The sequence below is a fragment of the Apium graveolens genome, chromosome 2, assembly GCF_009905375.1.
Source record: "Apium graveolens cultivar Ventura chromosome 2, ASM990537v1, whole genome shotgun sequence".
NCBI lineage: Eukaryota > Viridiplantae > Streptophyta > Magnoliopsida > Apiales > Apiaceae > Apium > Apium graveolens.
In genome coordinates, this window is record NC_133648.1 from 15,760,298 (window position 1) to 15,785,120 (window position 24,823).

The 24,823-nt window shown below is 34.7% G+C and overlaps 3 protein-coding genes and 1 non-coding gene across 6 annotated transcripts; 1 reads left to right on the top strand and 3 right to left on the bottom strand.

Moving 5' to 3' along the window:
• Positions 1-3,847: 3,847 nt before the first annotated feature.
• LOC141685806 (F-box protein At3g07870-like) lies at positions 3,848-5,167 on the bottom strand. The gene has a single exon (XM_074490890.1). It carries the CDS (start codon positions 5,165-5,167, stop codon positions 3,848-3,850), a length of 1,320 nt encoding a protein of 439 aa, XP_074346991.1.
• A 999-nt stretch (positions 5,168-6,166) lies between these two features.
• LOC141707028 (OBERON-like protein) lies at positions 6,167-10,501 on the bottom strand. Its single transcript, XM_074509991.1, has 3 exons — positions 10,320-10,501; positions 8,076-9,231; positions 6,167-6,979 (listed from the first exon to the last, which is right to left on the bottom strand). The coding sequence occupies exons 2-3, from the start codon at positions 9,205-9,207 to the stop codon at positions 6,390-6,392; spliced, it is 1,722 nt and encodes a 573-aa protein (XP_074366092.1). The 5' UTR covers positions 9,208-9,231; positions 10,320-10,501; the 3' UTR covers positions 6,167-6,389.
• On the bottom strand, positions 9,877-9,949 carry TRNAR-CCG (transfer RNA arginine (anticodon CCG)). Its single transcript has one exon. It is a non-coding gene; the product is annotated as a tRNA-Arg (tRNA).
• Positions 10,502-12,217: 1,716 nt separating the features above from the next.
• LOC141707027 (DUF21 domain-containing protein At1g55930, chloroplastic-like) lies at positions 12,218-24,179 on the top strand. Of its 3 annotated transcripts, XM_074509989.1 has the most exons (15): positions 12,218-12,872; positions 14,157-14,254; positions 14,356-14,449; positions 15,145-15,222; positions 15,413-15,516; positions 15,660-15,741; positions 16,554-16,693; positions 16,771-16,853; positions 16,949-17,008; positions 17,209-17,300; positions 18,535-18,600; positions 19,623-19,739; positions 22,075-22,254; positions 22,955-23,194; positions 23,295-24,179. In XM_074509989.1, the coding sequence occupies exons 1-14, from the start codon at positions 12,375-12,377 to the stop codon at positions 23,189-23,191; spliced, it is 1,929 nt and encodes a 642-aa protein (XP_074366090.1). In that variant the 5' UTR covers positions 12,218-12,374; the 3' UTR covers positions 23,192-23,194; positions 23,295-24,179. The 3 variants fall into 3 exon arrangements, with proteins under 3 accessions (XP_074366090.1, XP_074366089.1, XP_074366091.1); XM_074509988.1 differs by having other exon boundaries at positions 22,955-24,179; XM_074509990.1 differs by lacking the exons at positions 22,075-22,254; positions 22,955-23,194; positions 23,295-24,179 and adding an exon at positions 19,824-20,509.
• Positions 24,180-24,823: the final 644 nt, after the last annotated feature.

The following is a 24,823-nucleotide window of genomic DNA, read 5'->3' on the forward strand; positions in this document are numbered from 1 at the left end:
AGAACCTTGCTGCAACCTCACAGAGTTTTTTCGAGATGTAATTGAAGTTCTAGAAGAACAAGCGTTTAGTTAGAGAAGAAGTCATCGAGATCCTTTATATGATTAAAATTCTAACAAATTTTAAAATTTGATATGTATAGACTTGAACATGTACCAGAGAGAGAGAGATTTCTTAAATGAATAGATTTGTTAAATCGTCAGATGATTTTATTTTGTCTAACTTTTAATACATTGAATCTATACTTTTTGAATTTTAATACATTGAATCCATACTTTTTGCATGAGTTAATAAAACAAGGTGATAACTCTGGGTGGCGGGGTCGCTCCTTCGACGCCGTGCCTGGATCCTTCGCTGCTATGGGGGTGTAGCTGTGGTGGGGTTCCTACAAAATAACACCGGAAGGGGGGTTTGGGTCCCGCGGCACCTCCGGTGTGAGAGTAAGAACTCGCTTTTGGGGAAGATGAAGATATGTATGAATACAGGGTGGTTGTGTGTGTAAATAAGTGTGAGAGAGTGATTAGCCCCAAAACCTCACCTTCTTGGGCTATTTATAGCCCAATGGTAGGGTTTTGGGGCTGGTACCTTTAGATCGTAGCCATTGGTTCTGGGAGCGGAGGACACCTGGCTGGAGTGGATGCTTTACACGTGTTAGTGCGGGACTGGCCAAGGATTGTTCTGAGGATCCTCTGACACGTACCCTGATTATTCCCATGATTGATGTGTGACCGTTTTTCCCATCATGTGCTTGGGCCAGTGTCTCACGTGCTGGGATTTATCAAGGTTTGGCTTGCGGGACTGGGTCAGTCAGGACTGGTAGTGTGCAGGACTAGTCCTTCCAGGAGTTGCGTGGAGTTAGGAGTCTAGGAGCAGTCCTTCCAGGAGCAATATAGAGCTAGGAGTCTAGGAGTAGTCCTTCCAGGAGCTATATAGAGTTAGGAGTCTAGAAGTAGTCCTTCTAGGAGCTGTATGTACTATCATGTGCCCCCCACTCCCTTATGCAGATTTTCTGGATGGGGGAGTAAATTTGGGCATGTTTGTAGATCATGAGCTTTTGATTGTTTTGTTTAGAAGAATTTGTGCTTTTCTTTCCCCTAGTCCAGATTGCGCCGAGTTCGGCAAATCAGGACTAAAGTGGTTGTTTTTGGAAGGAGTTGAGCTTTTCTTGCCCCCAGTCTGGATTGCGTTGAGTTCGGCGAATCAGGAGTAAGGTGGTTGTGTTTAGCAAGAATTGAGCTTTTCTTGCCCCCTAGTTCAGATTGCTTTGAGTTCGGCGAATCAGGACTAAGGTAGTTGTGTTTAGCAGGAGTTGAGCTTCTCTTGCCCCCCAGTCCGGATTGCTTTGATTATTGTAGTCCGTACTAAGGTGGTTGTCTTTAACAGGAGTTGAACTTTTCTTGCCCCCCAATCCGGATTGCGCTGAGTTCGGCGAATCAGGACTAAGGTGGTTGTGTTTAGCAGGAGTTGAGCTTTTCTTGCCCCCAGTCCGGATTGCTTTGAGTTCGGAGAATCAGGACTAATGTGGTTGTGTTTAGCAGGAGTTGAGCTTTTCTTGCCCACCAGTCCGGATTGCTTTGATTATTGTAGTCCGGACTAAGGTGGTTGTCTTTAGCAGGAGTTGACTTTTCTTGCCCCCCAGTCCGGATTGCGTTGGTTGGTGTAGTCCGGACTGAGGTGGTTGTCTTTAGCAGGAGTTGAGCTTTCCCTTCCAGGAGCTGCGTGAAGTTAGGAGTCTAGGAGCAGTCCTTCCAGGAGCTATATAGAGCTAGGAGTCTAGGAGTAGTACTTGCAGGAGCTATATAGAGTAAGGAGTCTAGAAGTAATCCTTTCAGGAGCAACTCCAAGAGTTTGGTCCAAATTTGGACCGAGGTTCGGTCCAAATTTGGACCGAACCCCTCTCCAATTCCAACAGTTTGGTCTAAATTTCGGTTCAAATCTCAAAATATTTATTTAATTATTTTAAGGTCTTATAATAATAAATATATTATTTTTGTACGATATAAGATATTATCTTTATCTTTTATTATTATTATTATTATTATTAATTACTTGTTTTATTTTAAAATTGTTAATAAATGAATAATAGAATTCTAATTAAACTTCAAATATATATGAAAAATAGTAAACACATTTAGTTATAATTTTTATAATAAAACCGTTAATAAAACATTACATTCAAATAAGAAAAGTACAAATATAAATTAAATCTTAAAACATCGTTAAAATAAGATTTTATTAAAAGATTTGAACTCTATATATGATCCAAACTTACGTGAATTTGTTCGTGGTGAACAGACTAGAATCATGCTGAAAAGATTAGAAGAGCAACGTTTTTAATCTCAAAGTCGAGGATCTGAATGAAGGTCAAGGATCTCAAAACAACTCAAGTTTTATGTGTTGTAATCTTTATTTTAATGTTTGAATGTATTCGTAATTTGAATTCAAGAAATGCAATGATATTTATTTAATTACGTTTAAATATTTTTTAATTTAAATTATTATTTAAATATATAATAATATCCTAATATCGGTTAATTGCATTTATAAATACCCGAAATCAAAACTTTATGTAAAACTAAAAGAAATACATTAAAAATTACTCCCTCTGTCCCTCCCATTTGTTTACACTTTCCTTTTTTGGATGTCCCTTCCAATTGTTTACATTTCAAAACTTTCCAAAAATGGTAAGATTTTTATAATTTTTAAAATAATTACATCCACTATTTCTCTCCACTATACCCACTTTATACATATAATATTAATCGGTCCCACTACTTTACTCACTTTTTCAACTTTTCTCCACTATTTTATCATTTTTCTTAAACTCCGCGCCCCACCCAAATGTAAACATTTGGGAGGGACGGAGGGAGTATTATTTTAATCTCGGTCCAAATTTGGACAATGTTGGGTGAATTTGGACCGAAATCGGTCCAAATTTGAACCGTTATGCCACTCTTGGAGTTGACATGGGTTGCATTTAGCCATTTACAGCATCTGTACTTGAGGTTAGTCCTTCTGTTTATTTTGCATTTAACATATAGGCTTTAACTTCTGTCAAAAAAAAAAAAACATATAGGCTTTAACTTCAGGCGCTAAACTCAAATTGGCAAGAATTATGACCTGCAGAAAATCATGATGGGATAATGTTGAGATATTAGCAGCGAAGAAGGCAATAAACTAACAAAAAGTTTGGAAAGGATAATGTAACCTACGAAGAATAGAAAATTAATAGTAGTTGAATGTATCTCCATCAAAACTTGTTACCAACAGCAATGACAAGGGTTATCTAGCTGGCTATGCCCGTTTTTGAACAACCCTAATCCATAATAGAGAGAGTTATAGTTAAAACTATTGTGTCATATTTTGGGTTTCGGGAGGTATTCGCAACATGAGCAATCTTGCGGTGTTACAAAATTAAATGAAGTTGATCAAAAAAGGATTGCTGATAAATTTTTTTAACAAAGGCGTATTATGTATGTGTAGCTGTCTATTCTCTCTCTTGGTTCATGTCTTCTTTAATTGTTAAATTATACTTTCTTAAACAGATATCAGTACCTGAATTCTTTACATAACCCTAGAAAAACCTTAGAATGTTGTGTCAAATATTATGTAGGGAACAGAGCATCTGATGCTAATAAGGCAATTGAGACTATTAAAGACAAATTCAATAAGATACGGATTTTATTAATCTTTTTGCAATAGGTGTAAAAGCTTTAGATTGCTATCCTCGAACTATATCAGGATGTGATCATGTTATGGTAGCTGAGATTTAGCAGCTTAAATACACTTTTTTGAAATGGTTTAACACTTAAACTATCTCAGACTGCACAGACATCTCTCTTGTCCACTTCAAGTTTCAACATCTTCAATACGCGTACTTGTGGTTTGTGGTTCGTTGATCCAATCAAGGCTGCCAATGTGTACGATTGTATTAAACCTTGTAGGCAGTCCCTGAAACTGCAAGTCTGTGATTTCTCCGTTCCCTGGATTGTACGAGGCTAGTTTCCCATCTTTGTACTCCAGCAAAATATCACCGTTCTCTAGATAACACAATACTCGAACTGATATGCCATGCAAAACTCTATTCGCCCAGATCCCATGCACATAAAAAACATGGAAATTTGGTGATCTCTGCAAACCAACATCAATATTTCGCGGGTGTGCCTCAATATCAAACTCTTTGATCCAAGACTCCTTCACATTATACTCTTTCATTACCCAAACCTCCACTTTTCCATCCTTGCTATAAAGTGCTGCTGAAAGGCATCCTCCTAGAACCAATAAAAGGTAACCAGGCTTATCAAGGCTGCCACAATCAGGTTTTAGAATCTCGTAGAAGTGTTCATCAGATAAATCAAATGAAATAATTCTGGGGTTACTATCGTTATAGCCAAAGTTTCTTCCTGAGCCCTTCAACCAGTGAAGCCTTCCGTTTAGACAAATAATTTCTTTTGACGATCCAAGATGCTCTGTTGATTGTCGTCTGAACTGATGAGGTATGCTTCCGATACTTCTCCATGTATTGCCACTAATATCACATATTTGAACTTCTGAGTTTGGATAATTAGGAGTTCCACATGTATATACCGGTCGGGGTAATGGTCCAGTATATGGATTAGCATAGTAAACCATCTTAACTAACTTGTACTCGTTGCCTATCGGATCAAAACCGAACCCAGCCTCCACTCTTTGTTGTTCAAACTGCCTTGATAGTGGAAGCTCCTTATATTTTCTAGTAAAAGGATTGTATATGTAATAAGGATCATTGCGGAATTCATTTGAGATGCACAACAAGCCATTGCATGAATCTAGTATAAGAATCTTATCAGGCATTGATGTACGAAAAGGTATGTTAATTTTACATGCAATTTCATTGTTACAAAGTGGATTAGATAGCTCCAAAAAGTGAAGCTGGTTTATAGCAGAATCTAAGCAGTGAAAAATGAGGCTGGGATTTTTCTTTCCTATTCGCAGCAGGTGCATATTAAGCAGGCTCACCTCATGTGATAACTGGCGCCAGATTCTGGACACGTATCTGCATTGGACTAGAGACGACACGGGTAGCCTTGCAAGTATGTCATGGGAGATTTCGACAGGTAGATTTTGTATCCCTTTTCTTGGCTCTTCATCTGGCTCTGAAACGCCTTTTCCATTAGTACGTGGACTCATTACCTGTGTGTCGAAAACTAGGACAGCCAAATCTCTAAAGCTTGATAATGAAGACGATAAAAAGCCGGGGCAGATGAATATATAAGCAATCAGATGAGAAGGGCTATACGGAGACACCAAGAAACTAATGTAGTTTAGACAGTATTAGGATAAGGTCCGGGGAGACAAAACTTATGTTAGGCGGATAAATCAACATTCGTATGACATGTTCGTATGTTTTACTTGTTTATTAAGCAGATACCTAAGTAGTGTCGGGGAATTTATGGACAGCAATTTTAGGACTATCTAAATCAACAAATGAAAGCACTCTCTAAAAGGCAAGGAAAGCTGTTAAAGAGGATCATTACAGAACAGCTAAGAAGGTGTTGCGTGGATTTTAACAACACCTAGTCCTGGAACCTCATAAAACTGCTCTACAGAAAGGTTAAAGGACGGAATCATTCGGCTGCGAACATCGGCTATACCATTTTTCGGCAGCTAATGAAGTTTTATTTGATAAAAGGAACTTTTGTAGAGGGGTTCTAACTTGAGGCATATTACTTAACACACACGTGTTCTGCCGTTCTAAAAAATTCGCTTAAATGGACTGAAAGACCAATTGCATTTTGTTTGGACCGTTTGGCAAAAAAATGAAAAAGCACGCTACTCTCACAAATGTGCTCAAATGAACTTTTACCAATTACTGTTAACTGGGACCGTTTGTCAAAAACAAATGAAACCACCTTATCTAGCAGTTAAATGCGGTAAGATGGTGACGGTACTTTCAACATTTTGCAACCCTTTATTTTTACCATAGTAAAAATATGCATTCCATCTATAGCTAATAGGTCTGACCCCTCCTTTCAACCGAAACAAGCTTAAATTCATACAGTATATCAGGACCATTACACAATTAAACACACAGTTGAATAGAGGTGAAGCTACCTATAAAATGATCAATGAGATTTTTTCTGACGGGTAATCATCGTTCCCAGTAACTAACTCTTAAAAATCCCGAGATCTGTAAGTTTCCTGTGAGGGAAGTATCAGCTTAAAAATTAAAACAAAGCAAGTACATAGTTCAAGTATATCAAATGTCTTTCACTGACATGATCTTACTCCGAATAAACGATCTTGAGATTATCTTGATATTCAATTATGGATCTTTTGTCACAGGGAAATGTATTTAATTAACAACACAAAATTCAGATGCATCTATGGATATTTCCTGGCAGGGAGACGTTCACTTGGTTGGCTTTTCCGAGTTTGGGGGCACACTGTAAACGTTTTTTAGCAGATCCTGGATTTTTGACAACATGGGTGCCTGAGCGCCAACACTGCTCTGTGGTGCATGCGAACCTTCCTGAAGCTTAATTTTCTCAGAAATATATTGCCTCTCAGCCTCAGCCTCACTCAACCTCTGTTTCAGGTATCTGCTCGCGTAATCTTCTTCTGACTTTTCTGATCTGGCAAGAGAAATGCTCTGTAGCATCTCAGCCTCGCGCCTTGCCTCATCAGCCTTGAGCTGAAACATATCAGCCTCAGCCTGCTTAAGCCTGACAATACTCTCCAACTCATCTATCTGTTGCTTTTTGCGGTGCCTCTCCAGCTTCAATTCGGCGACCTCCCTTGCCTTGTCCTCAAGCTCACGATCACAAACCTCAAGACTGAGGCGTGCCTTTTTCAGCAACCTCATTTTCTCATTAGCTACCATTTCCATCTTTTGTACGGCTTCATGAACCACGTCAGCAATTTTATTGCATGCTTCGTGTGGGGCTATAATCGGCGCACCTTCCCCAGATTCGGTATTCTTTGGTAAATCCATATCAAGCTCTAAAAGAAAAGGTGGTACATTATCAGAACCAGATTATATAATAAGGGAAGGAAGAAGATCATTTTGTACAATAGACAATATGCGTGGGACTGCCAACTTCAACATAGATATCACAATTCACAAGCTAAACACATAGATGTAAGATTTTTTAATTTATGCTTATGCGAACATGTAAAAAATAATTGCAGTAGATCATGGTTAAAATTTGGAAGAGAAGTCATGTTGACTGCAAATCAGTGTTGATCATCAAAATTGTTCACCTATTTCATAAAAAATTATTTTTTTTCCCCAACAAAAACACATTAATGACAAACTATAATACCAGAGTACCAATGTAACCCTGCAATCCTACATGAACTTCCATCGAGTAATTCATGTAAGTAGTTCAGTCCTACATCATTGATTAGATATTTTGGTCAGCCACAAAGCAAGTAATACCTATTTTTGGATAACAATAACATAAAAACACCAGAAATGTATACAAACTAACCAGACATGACCACATGTCCCACTTGGATGTAGTGAGGGTGAGATACACGCAAGCTTTATGATCTCTACTCCTGGGATCAGAGAGGTTACTTATGTGAAAACCTTCGGCTTTTAAGGAACTTTTGGAATTTATTTAGATGTTGGAAATTACAACTTTTTTTTCAAAAAGTACAAAAAATTAAGCTTCTCAATTTTTTTAGACAAACACCAATAAATATCGACTTATTTTCATAATATTCCATCAGTACAGGTATTATATTCTGTAGCTTAGATACAAAATAGGAGCAAGAAAGATAGCATGTAGTGTGTACTGTGTACATCACTGAAATATTCTCTGACATTGACATCAAAGCATTGAGGTTTGAGATAACAGGGGATTGCCGGAGGCTAATTTAGGGACAGAGACAAAGTTCAGTAATTATGTGGATGACTGCATTTTGTATAGAAAATATTCTTATAATGTAACCCCTTATTGTTATTGAGATAGTTCCATTTTTATTCAGCAAAAAAAAAATACAGTACAATTTATATCTATTTAGATGAATTACGTATTTGTAATAGCAGTTCAATGGCGGGATACTGAATAGTAGTTTCTAGATTATGTACCTTGAAAGAACATTAGTATAGCTCTGCATGCTAATGACTCAGTTATCCCGTTCTTCAATTTATCAACAAGCTCCTCACACTTCAAGAAAAGTTTCCTCCCTTTGGGATCTTCACTTCCACGGAAGATTCTACTCACAAAATCAAGTTCCCTCATCAAAGCTTCCCGATCCCAAGTTAGAGCACAATGTTGGAAAACATCTTTAACCCATCCCAAAAGCTCAGACATCCGATTGCAGGCCCGACAATGGAAAACCATTTCAGCTGAACCAGATCCTATCTTTGAAGAGGATCCCATGGAAATTTGTTTATTGCGAATAGCACAGTCTGTATGAGTCCAATGAGAACACACATCGCAACCGATCCAACGGCATGTATTTACTTCAAAGTCGAATCTGTTACAGACTACACACATGCAGAGATTACAAAAACCTTTTCTGTTCAAGCATAGTTCACAAGTACAGTCATCTGCAGGTAGCTGGTTTTGGCATGCTATATTTCTGCAACGCTTATACATAAAAACCTCAATCAGGGAGGTTTGTGATAGACTTACATTTGGATGCAGGAATGCTTGAATTCCTGTATTAATAGCAACAATGATCTCCAGTTGTACTCGGTGAGATCTTATCAATGTTTTAGCTGTCAAGTCAGACCTACTTTGTACAAGCTTTTGCAGCATCATAAATTCCTCTCTCTGTTGGGAACCACCGCTTCCATCAAGAATTGCACGAAGCCTTCCTTTCAAATCGTCCAGAAACTCATCAGGAACTAGTTGCATTCTCTCAGATATTATTTCTACTCTTTCACTTGCTATGTCCCGAAGAGAAATCTTATCTGAGTCAGAAAGTCGACGAATGATGGATGTTTTAGGATAATCATTCTCTGGTTTCTCATTCTCCTTTGCTAGAATGGTTTTAGCAGTGGGCCAAGTTTCTTGAGAACTGGCACTCTCAGCAGGGGAGTCATGAATATGATCCGAATTTGATCTGCGATCCCGACTATCCAGTGATGGTTGTCCAACTGAAGCAGCTAGGAACAAAGATGGATGCAGCCCACTTGACCCTGGGAATTGACGCGGAGGCAGCATATTAGGTGGAGGTTGGTTCTGGGTATTAGAGCCAGATGATACTCCCATTTGAATAACACAGCAACTCCAACTCTGCAATAAAAAACATGTAGAAAATCACAATCACCTCTCCATGGGAAAGAGAATATGGCGGTCGCACCAAGAGGCCTAACGATGACAATGTCGCCTAACACCAAGATGGCAATATCCATAACGTTACTACAACTAAACAACACTATAACTGAGTTTGCAACTAAGTTAGGTGCCAGATGTTGGTGTAGCAATGCAATTTCAAACAGAAGCAGATATGATAAATATATAGGGACAAGTTCTACTTAATATTACCGTAAAATACAAGTATACAAACCTGCAAATTTCATTACAATATAAAAATTTTAATATAGTCCAAACCTAAAACTAAAGTTCATCACACTCTAAAATATGATCGACTACCAACACAAATACAATTCAATTGGTTCGCAGTCTGTAGTAATTTTGATATTATTTAAACATTCTGACATACATACACATACCAACAACACAAACATTAAAAGATCCCAGCAAATTACAACGTATACTAGAACAAAGACATGAGCAAAAGGAAGATGATCACAGTCTGTAGTAATTTAGGTATTATATAAACATTCTGACATACATACACATACCAACAACACAAACATTAAAAGATCCCAGCAAATTACAACGTATACTAGCACAAAGACATGAGCAAAAGGAAGATGATCACAGTGGGATTCGAACCCACGACCTTTAGATTCGGAATCTAACGCGATATCCACTATGCTATGTGACCATATAAACAAACAAATGCAAACATCAAAAGTACTTGACAATTCACAAACTAAAATTTTCGAAGAAAGGACAAAAAATTGTAACTTTTTCATCACCAGCACCCAAGATCACAGAACTGAAAAGGGTTTCGAAAATTACACAATAACAACAATAAAAATGTCTGCTTTATGATAAATAGATACAAGAAACATACAATCTTAGCAAAAATGCATACATAAAGTGTGATCTATGGCTAAACTGGACTAATCTAAGCAAAAATTTCAATAAAAGAAATATAAATACACATAAAAATAGAGGAAAGATTAAAGCTTTATATGTAAAAGTATAAAGAAAAGTGAATAAACATATGAAAAAGATGAAAATGTACTAACCCAGATGAAGATTGGGGGTGGTTTATGTATGTATCAATTTGGTATTGATAAAACCCTAAAATGGGTAGATCAATCAAGATTCAAGAATTTTTATGTGTTTTGACCAAAAAAGCAGAGAAACAGCAATGACCCCTGCACACACTCGTTGGTTGCTTACTGGTTGACTGCAACTTTTAACGAGGAAAACGCAATTCAAAGCTTACATGTACCGGCATAAATCCCGTAATATTTTAAATTTTTATTTATCAAGTTATATTATATTTTTAAAATATTTATATAAATTTATAATGATTATAAATTTATAATAAAAATAATAAAATAACATGTGGTCGTAATTTAGTAGAATAGATAGACTATTTCTAGTAGTTTAGCAGATATGTAACACTATTATTTATATCTTTTAATAATAGGATAAGTTGTATTCGTAGTTTAGTAAGATAAGTATACTATATTTAATAGTAGTTTAATAATTTAGTAGTTTATTAGATATATAACACTATTTATTTATTTTTGTAATAATCAAAATTAGGGAATTATCGTTGAACTAAACCGTTGAACCAAATTATCTCTATTCCGGCTATTATAATATAGTATAGATGTAATTAAAATTAAAATTATTATTGAAATAATTACTCATATACTCCTTCAAAATAAAACATACGATTAAGTAAAAAATGTGATATTTGGTATAGGGCTTGTTTGGCTAATTACTTATGCTTAATATTTTTATATTATTTAAAATTATAATAAATTTATATTTGATCATTAACTTATTAGTATATTTATAAATAATAATATAAGTATTTGTTATTGGGGGATTCAAATCTGAATCTTGGGTAATGTATAAATAATAACATAAATATTTGCTGTTAGTGAGATTCGAATATGAGATGTTGGTGGGATTCGAATATGAGAGTTTTAGTATTGTATAAATAATAATATAAATATCTGATGTTGACGGGGTTTGAACGTGGAAGATTTAGTAGTGTATATTTTTTTTAATATTTGAATCTAACAATCCAAATTACTTGATTTAAAAGATCCGACGGTCATGAATGAGAATAACCAAACCAACAAAAAAACATACAAAATTACACCCCATTCCGGTTATTATAATATAGTATAGAAGTGACTTATAAGTTCAAAACTACTTTTCGATCCAACTAATAAGTTGTATGATAAGTTTAAGTTTAATGTTATTTTTCCTAACTTATTTTAATTTTCTTTACCTTTTTATTATGTGTAATTTTAAAAATAATTTCCTGTTACCATCAATTTATCGAATTTCTATTTGTGATAATTTTGTACATTTTAATTTTCATTTCGAATATTCATAGTAGGTAAAATATAATAGAAATGATTTTGATTTGAAAATAAATTATATATTTAAATTTATTGTGAACAAATATATATATTCTTAAATCATATAAAACGGAGTCAATATAACAAGTTTAGTTATGAAATTTAAATATATGTCATTCAATTTAATTCCATCTTACATAATTTAAAAGTCCTTTCGGCAAAAATTTCAAATATCTAACTTATTTTATTGTCCAAAATTAATTATATTACATTTTACTTAATATTAGGATATCTGAAATTAAAAATCAAATATACAGGATTATCACGAATAGAAATCAAGAAATTAATAATATTAATCGAAAAAGTAAATTTTATACTTGCATCACATAGAATTTAAGAGTTTAAAATTAAATTTTAGAATTCTTTGAACTTACATATGTTGAATAAAAATTCATGTTAACACGGTCAATTATATTTTTAGGAAAAATAATCAATAGCAAAGTAATAACATATATTTTGAAAAAATTGAAAATCTATTTTTTATAATAATAAAAAATAATACTCTATAATTATAAATCAAAAAACAATTATGAAATTCCAGCCCACCAACCCAGAAAAACCCATGAAATTTCTCCATTTCCGGCGCTGTCTTGTGTAGAGTTTCAATGTTTCATTACAACATACTCTCCCTCTCCACATATACACACACACATACAATTTGTAAATGTAAGTCTTTTCTCGTTAACAACCTCCATGGAGCTTACAACAAACACTCATTACTCTCCTAAAATTCATACATTTCATCAATTTTTAACTAGACCAAATATCACATCTCATCATTTCACTACCCATTTGAGCTTCCCCACAACAACCCCATCTAAATCATTCCGGCCAATCTCGCTTTTTACCCGCTGTTCTTTTGTTTGCACACCAAGTGTTCGACAAAAGTCCCCAGTGAACCAAGATGAAAAAATATTTTTTAGTGATGCAAAATTGGATTTTTTGGGGGAGTTAGGAAAATGGGGTGTTTTGTTTGCGGTTTTGGGGTATAATGTGATTAAATGTCGAATTGCTTTGGCTACGGAAGGGGTTTCAGCTGGTAGTGGAGTGTATTTTAAGAGTCATTGGCCCAAGATTTTGCAGGTTTTGGGCGTTTTTAAAGAGCAGGGTTTGATCTTGGCTGTGCTTTTGGGTTTATCCGCTTTTTTCTCGATGGCTGAGACTTCGATTACTACACTCTGGCCTTGGAAGGCAGGTCTTTTCTCACTTGTTTTATTTGTGCTTCGTTTCCGCCGAAACTTAATCAACTTAACTTGAAATGGTTGTGTGTTGTTTATTCAGGGATAATACATTGTGTTTGATTTTGTAGTCAACTCTAACGAGTGAGCGATCATGATAGGAAAATAGCTTATTCTTGTATTACAAATTAGTTAAACACTCGGGTGTGTTATTATTCTGTTTTAAATGAGTAGAACAGATATTACCTCACTGAACTTTGCACTAACTTGCAAGTACGTCATCAAGTGAAAAAAATCTTACGTTTAGCTAGTTCAACATTTTAAACATTTTTTGAAAATTGTAATTTTCACAATTATCAACTCGACAGATACTTGATTTTGTTAAATAGTGAAGATTACAACTGTTTGAATGTAGGTCCTATAAGCTGGGTAGTAAGCTCTCCCAGAAAACTAATCCTTATTTATATCTAATATTATAATTAGGAAAAATAATCCTTTTCTATATCCAATGCCGTATAATAAAGGAGAATAATTCAAAGGGCTCTCTACCCATAAATCTTGAATATTCTTAATAATCTACATGCCTTATAGTAAAATTATTCCAAATAATAATGTTTACTAAATTTATATTAAATATAATTCCTATGTGGCATTGGAGATGTGATCCCCACTCATGATCTGTTGAACTTTAACTTTAAAATAGAGATTATTCTATTTGAAATTTGGTCCGATCAATAGAATTTTTATACAAAAAAAATCTCATTTAGGTAAAGAATTATTTGGAGTTCACCCTGGTATAATTTTTATTTTGTTTTCACATTAAAACATCTGATAAGTGTCTCCACCCAAGTCCTTGTTATGTTAAAATTTATGTGATAGGATTTGTTTTCGTCCCAAGACTATAAACTGTCATAATGAATTTCCTCAGCAAAAACAAAAGTCGAAAGATATGAAAAGAACAAAGAAGTACTAACCCAGATTTTCATAGAAGTTGTGCATTGTATCTCTCCGTAGACCTCTCAAGTCCCATCTATATACTACTTATGCATTGTAATCCGTGACCTGATTATTTTCAATCTTGTTTCCTGTCTAAATGTCTATCCATGTTTGTAAGCTTACTTTTAGTATTGCAGGAGGGATTTTGTAACAACCAAAAGGATTTTATGTTGGAATGATCAGTAATTGCTATCCTTATAGGAGCTTTTCTTTGTTTTCCCAATTCTTTGCTAGATAAAGAGAACAGTTTATGTTTCAATGTCTTTATATCCATCTATATGAAAAGTTTGGTGTTCTGTAGGTGCACGAGCTGGCTGATAAAGAGCCAGAGAATGGTGTATTTAGGATGCTTCGTAGTGATGTCACTCGCTTCCTTACAACCATTCTTATCGGCACAACGTATTGTATTCATTTAAATATACAATTTCTTGATGATGTAATGTTTATGTTTCAAGTTAATGTTAGATATCTTTTACAAAAACTCTATGCTTGGATTTCAGTGTTGTTAATATTGGAGCTACAGCACTTGTCACAGAGGCAGCAACAACCCTTTTTGGTGAAGCCGGTATTACAGCAGCAACTGGTGTGATGACGGTATCTAACAATTAAATTGTAAATATCATGTACAATGGGACTTAGCTGTTCGTATGGAAATTATACTTATAATGGCCGAGATGTATATTTGAATTTGCTTTACCAGGTGTCGAACTTGACCAGTTATGAATTGTTGTTCCTTAGGCACTTCACATCTCTCATCAAGAATCATTTCTCTGTATACTTCAGATAATGTATCTCTTCGTTTTAATATTCTCTCCAAGTTCATATATGGTATCCAATCCTAGTTTCCCTAGATTTTAACATGCTTTCTTATCTTCCACTAGTTTTTAGATATCATCTAATATAATGAGCTTCAATCATTTTATTGTTATTTTTCTTATTTATTTTGGGTTAGTCTATTAGATATATTATTCGGGAAGAAATAATTTTTAGATGATCGATAAATGATAATTGACCCATCACTAGCAATAATTCATATAGAAAGAAAGATTTTTTTTTTCTCCAAAGACCGCAGATTGATATGATATTTTTTTTTATTTTGCCTAATTTTTTTAAAAAAATTATGGTTTCAAAAATAAACTTATTCTTTTGTCAGGCTTGTGCTCAGATACTTTCTCCTTCCCCCTCTCTCCCTTCCTTCCTCCCTCCCTCTCCCTCACTCGCTCCCACTGAACTACGTGTCTATGTACTCTTTTTACGAAGAATTTCAGATATCTTGTACTTTGTTTCAGGTAGCTATATTGCTTCTAACTGAAATCACCCCAAAAAGTATTGCAGTACACCATGCTACAGAAGTTGCTAGAGTTGTGGTATGTTTGGTTGTGCTTTCTGATTAGCTGAAGTTAATTACCTTTAAAACTTGCAGTATGCTTCTAATATATGCGGTACTAGTTTTTAATTAATTGCTGCCAGTTCAGACTAGTGATGTTAGTCATTCATGTGAGTTCTTTTGCTGCCAGTTCAGACTAGTGATGTTAGTCATTCATGTGAGTTCTTCAGGTCAGGCCAGTTGCGTGGCTTTCTCTTGTATTGTATCCTGTTGGAAGAATTGTAACATTTCTGTCGATGGGGATGCTTAAGTTGCTTGGTTTGAAAGCAAGAAGGTATCCCATCTAACATCGCTCATGTAATTGGACAAGCATATATTGTACAAAGTGAACCCTAAAGAAGTGTAACTTGGAAGTGATTTTTCTGTGAACCTTACTTTTCCTAATTTACATTCTTAATGTTCCCTTTTCTCTTTTAGTGAACCGTATGTCACTGAAGATGAATTGAAGTTGATGTTAAGAGTTGCTGAGTCGAGTGGCACGATAGAGGAAGAAGAACAGGTAAACTACAACGTCAAATGTTTGTTGCCTACTTGTGTCTAGCATATGTTGCTACTTGCTACACGTGAATGTGATAAATTATACTTACTTAATCTCATTGAGGAATATATGCCTCAGAAAATTCATTACCGTCAACATTTTGTGTTCATAAATTGTCGTGAAATTTTTAGTTGTTATGAAAAGAATATCTAGTCCTTAGCTAAATCAATCCTTTCATTGATGAATTGTTTGAGGATGTAGGGTGACCATCTATATCTTTGCACAAAAAATAACGGTGGTGGAATCAATGAACGGGGAAAACCTTTTCCAATGGTCTCAATTTTTTTTTAAAAAAAACCCTGAAGAAAATATATTTTCATAATCCTCAATTGACTTTCAACAAGCTGCAAATTGTGCAAATTGGATAAATTGGTGTTTGATTCAAGATGTATGATGAAGTAGAAACTATACATTTGGCATCGTGTTAAAGTCGGACAAGGTCGTGACAATTTGTGGGCAAGGATTAGTTGCAAGAAAACAGTGAATTAATACCAGGATTCTCCTAGCTTCTAGCGTACATAGACAACAGCTTCCACAACTATTCTTAATCTGAAGGTTCGGTCTGAGTATGAAAAGCCATAACCTGAAATTTTTGAATTTTGCAACCTGCTAGTGGTACTGACTACTGAGAATAAAGCTCCTGTATTGTTGTTTTGTTATTATAGAATATCTATCCTCCCTTTACGAAGAAAATGTTTTTCTAAAATAGCAACTTCCTCTGGCATGTGGTTGATAAATTTTACGATCATAAGGTCCAATACGTGCTGTTGCAGGATATGATTGAAAACGTGTTGGAGATAAAAGATACACATGTTAGGGAGGTGATGACCCCCCTTATAGACATACTTGCCATTGATTCAGATGCAACACTATCAGATTTCCATCAGTTCTGGGTGACTCATCCATACTCCAGGTATGAAAAGGTCATCAATTGACAGCTAATACATTTCTGTAGTTTCAGTGACTAGATTTTAATTTATGCATCTGTAGGGTACCAGTGTTTGAACAGCGTATTGATAACATAGTGGGTATTGCTTATGCAATGGATCTACTAGATTTTCTGCGAAAGGCAAGTTAGTTTCTATAATGGGTGTTATACTTCTCTTTGCTAATGGATGTAGTATATGCATGGTAATTTATTCTTACATAATTATTATTTTACAGGGAGAATTACTTGAAAGTACATCTGTGGAAGATATTGCACACAAACCAGCATATTTTGTTCCTGGTATGTTTTTATTTTCCTTATTAACTTTTGGATACATTTTTACTTGTACTGTAGTTCTGGCTCACGTAGTTTAAGCACCTACGATTGTGATGCATGAAGTTTTAGGCTTAATTGACTGGATGTTTGATGCTTCTCTGTTGAAGAATGTATTTTTTTTTCTCGTCAGTGTAAAACATATCTCTGTCTTGGTTATGTTGCAGATTCAATGTCAGTCTGGAATCTACTTAGGGAGTTCCGTATCCGGAAAGTCCACATGGCTGTAGTCCTTAACGAATACGGAGGAACTGTGGGAGTATGTTCATAATTTTGATATCTGTTATGATCCTTACCTGCATGTGATTTATAGTTGCTTCTGATTGTATACTCTGGATTTTAGTCATTCATAGTGCACAGTACATACCATGTAAATTCTGTACATCCTGCTCCCGAGTTTTAAAAATTAGTGATAAGAAGTGGAAGGAGGAGAAACTATGAGAATCTTTCTTTTTAGGTTGTGCTCCTGGGTTTTTATTAAGAGATAGAGGAAAGAAGGGAGAAACTTTTCAAGAATTACTCCCCAAAACTTTCTTCCCACTTTTCGGATGATTGTAACAGATTCTCTTACATCGCTCCTGTTTTTTTATTTTACTTATTATTTCCAACTTTCTTTTGTCATCTTAATAACCTCAGGAGTGCGCACAAAATTTTTTATTTACCTCTTTATCTTTTTGCTACTCTTCTTTTCTTCAATTAAAAACACAAACAAACATAAAACACCGTAAAGATACATTTTTGTTTGTTCAGATGTCTGCTTGTTTATGTAATTGCAGCTGTGTCTACTTTGATGAAAAAAATTAAATTTACCAGACTTACTCCTGCCCATGTAGTTGATATCTGCTGCTATTTTATGGAATTATAATTACTTCATATTATCACAACTAGATAAAAAGCATCTCCCAAGTTTTTTTACAGGTCTTGTGATCCTAAGTAAGACCACTAGCTGTGTACCTTTAGTGTGTTGGTTCGGCTGCCTACCTCTTACTTGCAGTTCCTTGTTTGCATAGATTCGACTGTGGAATACTTTACACATCTCCTTAGTAATGTATTTTTTCTGAAACACGAAACACATTTAGGGTGTACCTAGTAAGATTAAAAGTTGATTCTGATGGCGGTTTACACAATCCATCTCTTTATTACTAGGTATACCCAGCCCTACCTACTACCCTATGTATTCGAGGTACAATTATAAGTTGATCCTAATGGTGGACTATGCACTCCATCTTTTTTCTTTACTAGGTTACACAATTCATCTTTGTTTATGTTGTGTTAGAGTATAATACACCAGTTAAAGCCTTTCAATCACTTGACCTGAGTTATCTTTAGATGAATAAGACTAGCTGCCAGTTTCATTAAGTTCTGATCACTCTGCATTTTTGACATGTTCGATAAATTGTATTAATCTACTGTGTAAAATGTAAATTGGTTAATATTTATTATTACAATTTACTGGGATCTTTTACCCTGTCTTTGCGATTCGGATGAAGCAGATAGTTACTCTGGAAGATATTGTTGAGGAAATTGTTGGTGAAATCTTTGATGAGAACGATACAAAGGTAATGTAGTATATGAAATTTTATGGGTTAAATATCAAAGTGCTCACTCAACTGAACGCCATATATCAGTTTAATCATCAAAGTTAATGGGGTATCATTTGAATCATTAAAGTCATAATAAATATCATACATATACCTCAAAATATGTGCTCGAAAAATAAAATTTATTTTATGGAGTTCTATATATTTTTCTTGAATCCTATTACAACCAAATGAAAATGTATGAATTCTAGTATTTTCTATAATACAATAAGATTTTTTAAAGTTTATCTACTATTTATTTTTAATTTTGTAGTCATTTGCTTTATTTAAATAAAAATAATTAGTAGATAAATTTTTAAAAATCTCAAAAAATCATCTAAAATACTATGAATTCATAACTTTTCATTTGGTTGTAATAAGATTTTAAAAAAATGTTTAGAACTCCATAAAATAAATTTTAATTCTTGAGCACATATTTTGAGGTATCTGTTTGATATTTATTATTACTTTAGTGATCCAAATGATAACCCGTTAAGTTTGATGATTAAACTGATATATGACATTCAGTTGAGTGACCACTTTGATATTTAACCCGAAATTTTATTTGCATTATATCGCAGATTGCCTTCCCTTATGTCTCCAATGTAATTGTGATATATGATTGATTGACATGTTGGAATTCAATTTTGTGTCATATTATTAGACTGAGTTACATAAGAAGTGTAAATAATGAAATTTTTGTCGATCAGTTCTCCCAAGAGTTCAAGAAATTATAATGTTAGAGAAAAGCCTAATATATAACATAAAATCACACCTAGGCTGTGAATCAACCTTGGTCAGGGATCACCATGAACAGAACTTTGGGCCATTATCAATAATGATGCTTATGGTAACGTAAAAGTATCGGGATATCATGTTGGCTGACCAACTCCACAGAAAAGCTTATGATTCGAGAAATAGGGCTTAATATGCATTTCTGAAATATTAACATTTTTTCTACTTTTGTCATGTGTAAACCATATAGAGTTTGTTGATTGTAGGAGGAAATTCAGAAGAAAACTGGCTATGTCGTAATGCGAGCTGAAGGGGTATTTGATGTTGATGCAAATACATCAATTGATCAACTTTCAGAGGATCTGGATATTGTTTTACCCGAGGTTTGTAAATTGTTATTTGTTTCTACTAAGTTCTAAGTGTTTAATTTCATTCTTACTTTTGACATGTACACTGTACTTCTGTAGGCAGAAAGCTGTTTTTAATGTGGTATTTCTTAGCGGACTACATAAAGTAATACCAGGCAGCTGTATTTGCTAAAAGAGGCAGCCACTATAATGTCTAAAATAAAGGGAAAAAGCTTTCTTTATGTGAAATTTCACCAGAAATCCTGTTCGCCATGCAAACGAAATACGATTAGAAGTATATATGTTTATTTTCCTATAAGGGTATTTATCATCCGGTGTTTTAAAGGCGCACAAGATGCACTAACCTCGCCTTACTTTGCTTAGGAGCAAGGCGAGACGTGCACCTTTTAAACAAGGTAATATAACATATTTTTAGAGAAGGTTATGTTTTGCTTTTGTTAGATCAAAATAAAAAACGAAATAAGTGATTGGATAATAAATAGGATGACATGTAGAGAGCCCTGGTAGTTATCGTCCTCTCCAAGGCATTTACAAGTGTAGATATGTTTCTTCTATCTACTACCTTCTGCCTTGTTCCTTGTTCCTTCTTCATCCCTAGTATCTTCATCTTTTTAATTATATTGTGATCTGCTTCCACTCTGTATATATCATAATTATCAACGATATATATATAGTATAATAATGTGTACAAGCTATATAACATTTTAATTTAGTGCAAGAATACATTACATAGTCATATATGCAACATTGACATATAAGTTTGTCTGGTAAGTTATTTCATATAATATCAGTAAAATATAACTATTAGATCTTAAATACAATTATTCGTTTTAATACGTTAACTAAAGAGTTTGTTATAACTATTGTACTTTTTGTATGCTATCTACAGTGTAGTATAGCAATTGATATTAATTAAAAATAACTAATTGCCTTAGTTTATAAGTTAAATCATGTTTTTAACTTTTTTTATTTTTTCTCATTTGAGCTGCATTAGAATTTGGAATGATAAATCATTTCTATTATGCTTGATTGGTTCTTGAAGTTTGGATTAATCATCATTTAAAGATACATATGGATATGGATAATAAATATATGTAACTATATCATTTTTTTAACTCTTGCACTCTGATGCGATAAGGGGCTTTGCGCACAAGTCCGGGAAGGTCATCTGCCTTGGTGCGCCTTTTGCCAAAAATAACCAGATTATTTTTAACTGTCCCCTTCCCACAGAAAAAGAATACCACTCTTTTCATGGTAGAGACATGGATACTCTCTTAAAGATAGAAATGTAGAGCAATATGTTATTAACCTTTTCTTTTCCGAAGTAGTATATTAGCTACCAGTGTTCTTTGTACTCCCTCCGTCCCCCTTTACTCATCACTTTATAAAGTAAAATTTGTCCCTTAACACATATCCTCTTTTTATGGACCAAAACTTTCCCTAAATTTACTATTTCCAAAGTTGACGCTTGTAAAACTTAGTTGTACTCTCATTTTTCAATGTAATGATTAAGGGTACATATAGGAAAAGATTATTCAACTAAAATTTTCCTAATATGCATATTTTTTTAGAAGTGACCTGTAAAAGGGGATGGAGGATGTAGTACTTGATGAGTATACACGAAATATCTAAATGGATTTTTACTTCTCCTAGCCATCTTTGGCGTTATATTTTTACTTGATGAATGAGAATGCAAATTTGAATTCAGAGTTAATTTATAATTTTACTACTCTCAAGTGAGATGCGATGCGAAAACTGAGAATTTTGCATTGCCTCAAGTTGAGACGGAGTGCACTTCATCATCACAGTCTTCTCTGGTACAAAGTTCTTTGTGCTACAAAAATACTTCCAACTTGGTATGCTATGCAAGTCTTGAACGAGATGGGAGTGTTTTTAGATCTAGCCCTTTACAGATCTTCCACCTGTCAGCTCAAGAGGTACCTCTATCATGAGTGCTCAGAAACAGGATGACATGGTTCTGCTTCCCGAGCTTTGAAAATCTTAGTGGAGGCACATTATTTCGAAAACAATTATAAATATCTTTTACTTCCAACTTGGTATGCTATGCAAGTCTTGAACAAGATGGGAGTGTTTTTAGATCTAGCCCTTTACAGATCTTCCACCTGTCAGCTCAAGTGGTACCTCTATCATGAGTGCTCAGAAACAGGATAACATGGTTCTGCTTCCTGAGTTTTAAAAATCTTAATGGAGGCACATTATTTTGAAAACAATTATAAATATCTTTTGAATGTTTCTGGTTCATATAAATTATACAGAGTTATTTAATACTTCTGGTTCATATCCTATCTATTCGTTTAACAGGTAGTTCTACTTTTTTGATGTATTACAGGCACATCAATATGAGACTGTATCAGGTTTCATATGCGAAGCATTTGGATATATACCAAAAACGGGTGACAGTATCAACATAGAGCTTGAAAAGGCAAAAAGAGAGAAGGGTAGTGATTACAGTGAAGAAGAAAGTGAACTTCATGATGAGAAGATTACACATCAAGCATTCAAACTCGAGGTACTAATTTTTCTTCTGCGACACATGTTGCAGAATATTTCTATAACCTCCCATTGATAATCCTGGTTTTGTCTGACGATTTTTTTTGTGCCCAATTCTTCGTTTGTTCACTGTTCTTTTTGTGTTTAAATTTATTCAGAAACCCTTTTTACCTTCCCTTTTCTCTATTTTCCTCTTGATTTTGAAAGCAGGCAACTACATCAAGCACAATTCCGCAATGGGGCTACAATAAACAATAAGATCCATATACTGTACCTCAATTATTTTGTTAATACAACAGTTATTTGCAGCCTGTAACTCTTTGTTGTTTGGTACCAGTACATCCTGCTTTAAAACTACATTACCAAAAAGCTCTGAATTTCAGCACTGTGCATTTTTTAACCTTGATTGATTCAATACACCATTGCTTTTTGTGATTGCTTTTGCTTTTTTTAGCAGTGGCTATAGTTGAAAACACTGGAACCTTCCTCTGACATCAGTATTCCACTCCATGACTCACTGCACCGGGTCACATGCTAGATTGTATTCATCTTGAGTTCCTACTGTATTACAGAAAATTAATGACCTAGTCCGCCCTCAGGAATAGACAAGATCACAGGGATCTGGAAACCTTTTTTGAGTGCATTATTTTATAATATATGTTTTTGTTAGGCACAAGACATTTACTTTTATTTATATCACTTAAATATCTGTGGTGCAGATTTTGGCAGGTGATTGTAGAAAGGTTAAGGCTGTGCGATTTACATGGATAAATCATGGTTCAACTACAGAAACCAAAGAAATCACTCGCATGATCCCTAGAATATGGAAACGAAAATGGAGAGAGGGGGAAGATTCAGGCCAGAGTGATGACGATATATATAACGAGGGGACACCAAATGGTGGCTTTCCACAAGACACTGTACTTGTTGAGGAAGAAGTTAATGAAAATATATAGACAGTAATTTTCCCTATCTGTTCCTCTTTTCTTAAAGCAATTAACAGAGAAAATAAAAGGCCAAGTAGAGATGTGAAACATAAATTAGATTGTATGTCTACAGATGAAGAGAGGTATCCACTTCAGATTTTTCAAATGCGTACGATCGGCTAACTGTTGGTGCTGCGCCGGTTGACCATAATTTTGTAGAGTGTGATGCATTCATGGAACGGGAGTTAACATATTTGCTGTATATATCAAGTCCAAGGGAGAGTGAGTCTTGATAGGGTGGTCTAGATGGAAAAATTGTACTGTTTTGAAAGGACTCCCTTGAAGGCTCGGAGGACATAGCGGGCATAGTTTGTTCAGAATCTGAGAACACCCTTATCTCTCGCTTTTCTCTTTTCTCCTTCATCTTTTCCAGCTGTCTGAATCTTTCTTGTAGGAGAGCAATCGAGGAACTGGCGGCAGTTGGATCACCACTTTGCTTTCCCATAACGATGGAAGCTGCAGAATTTACAGGGGGATCTTGAGAAGTTGGTAAGACTTATTTAGCTTTTCAGAAGTTTGATGAGCTACCACAAAATTTTGTGTGCTTATATAGGAGAGAATGTAATCCTGCTGATACAAAAATTCAGCCTTCTAGTTGATTCTGTAGCAGGAGAATCTGCCACTTCTGAGCTAAATCCAAGAAGATAAGTAACCCTACTAGCATTAGTTAGGCAGAGTTGTTGTACACAAAATAAAAGGGACTTTTATTAAGGAGAGGGGAAGGATGAGTATGTCCAAAACTAGTGGAGAGTAGCATTTGGAATATTGTGCTTGCCAGAATAAATGGTTAGGTGATGCTGTGTTAGCTTGTTCTTTTGACTCTTTTATGCTTAGTAAGTGATGGATTTAACTGTTTGTTTTGTTTCGGGATTTTATTTGACTGTGCTTTTGTTTGTATACCTACTTGAGTTCGGGGTCTTCATGTAAACAAACTCTCACAGAAATAAGGGGATGATCTACTTGCATCTTATCCCTCCAAACCTCTGAGCAACATAGGCCGCGAATGTTTTTCTTTTGATCGTACTATTTTGGAGTGATTTTGGTTTCGTTTATACTCTCCATGGTTTAGTTTCTGGTTTGTATTAGAGAGAATATGTTTGACGATAAATCTGCTAAAAAATTTAGACAGTATATTTTAATGTTTTCATATCATATCCTGATGCAGAGATTAGACAGGACAGATAATGGTGCGAAGAAGATGACAAGTAAAATGAATGTTTTGGAGGGTTCATATTCGGACGGTGGGAAGACAAAAGAGACGCTAAACCTATATAATGTCAGTTAACCTTATGCCTTTGTCCTTTTTTGTGATTGCATCCACCTTCTGTACTTTTCATTTGTCAATATGTGTCAAAAGTCTAGTCATATTAAAAATCTGAGGCTTGTTAGAAAATATTTAGATGTCATCCAATTAGGAGTTGAAGACCTTTCTCAGAAGGCGTAGTTTGACCCGGGGCTGGGAGAGTCTTGTGTACGATTCCGAATTATAAAAAATAAAAAATATTGAGCGTTGTCAGCGAGATGGTATATTGTAGAATCCTTTTAAATTAATACCCTCTAAAGTGATAATCTCTTTAAATGAATAAAAGAAAATCTCGGTCT

Excerpts from the sequence above, each read along its gene's own strand:
- LOC141707028 (XM_074509991.1), bottom strand. The coding sequence starts at position 9,207 with ATGGGAGTATCATCTGGCTCTAATACCCAGAACCAACCTCCACCTAAT. Across the intron at positions 6,980-8,075 it reads TATACTAATGTTCTTTCAAG|AGCTTGATATGGATTTACCA; the intron begins GTACATAATCTA and ends CTTTTCTTTTAG.
- LOC141707027 (XM_074509988.1), top strand. The coding sequence starts at position 12,375 with ATGGAGCTTACAACAAACACTCATTACTCTCCTAAAATTCATACATTT. Across the intron at positions 14,255-14,355 it reads ACCATTCTTATCGGCACAAC|TGTTGTTAATATTGGAGCTA; the intron begins GTATTGTATTCA and ends CTTGGATTTCAG. Across the intron at positions 18,601-19,622 it reads TTGATGAGAACGATACAAAG|GAGGAAATTCAGAAGAAAAC; the intron begins GTAATGTAGTAT and ends TGTTGATTGTAG.
- LOC141685806 (XM_074490890.1), bottom strand. The coding sequence starts at position 5,167 with ATGAGTCCACGTACTAATGGAAAAGGCGTTTCAGAGCCAGATGAAGAG.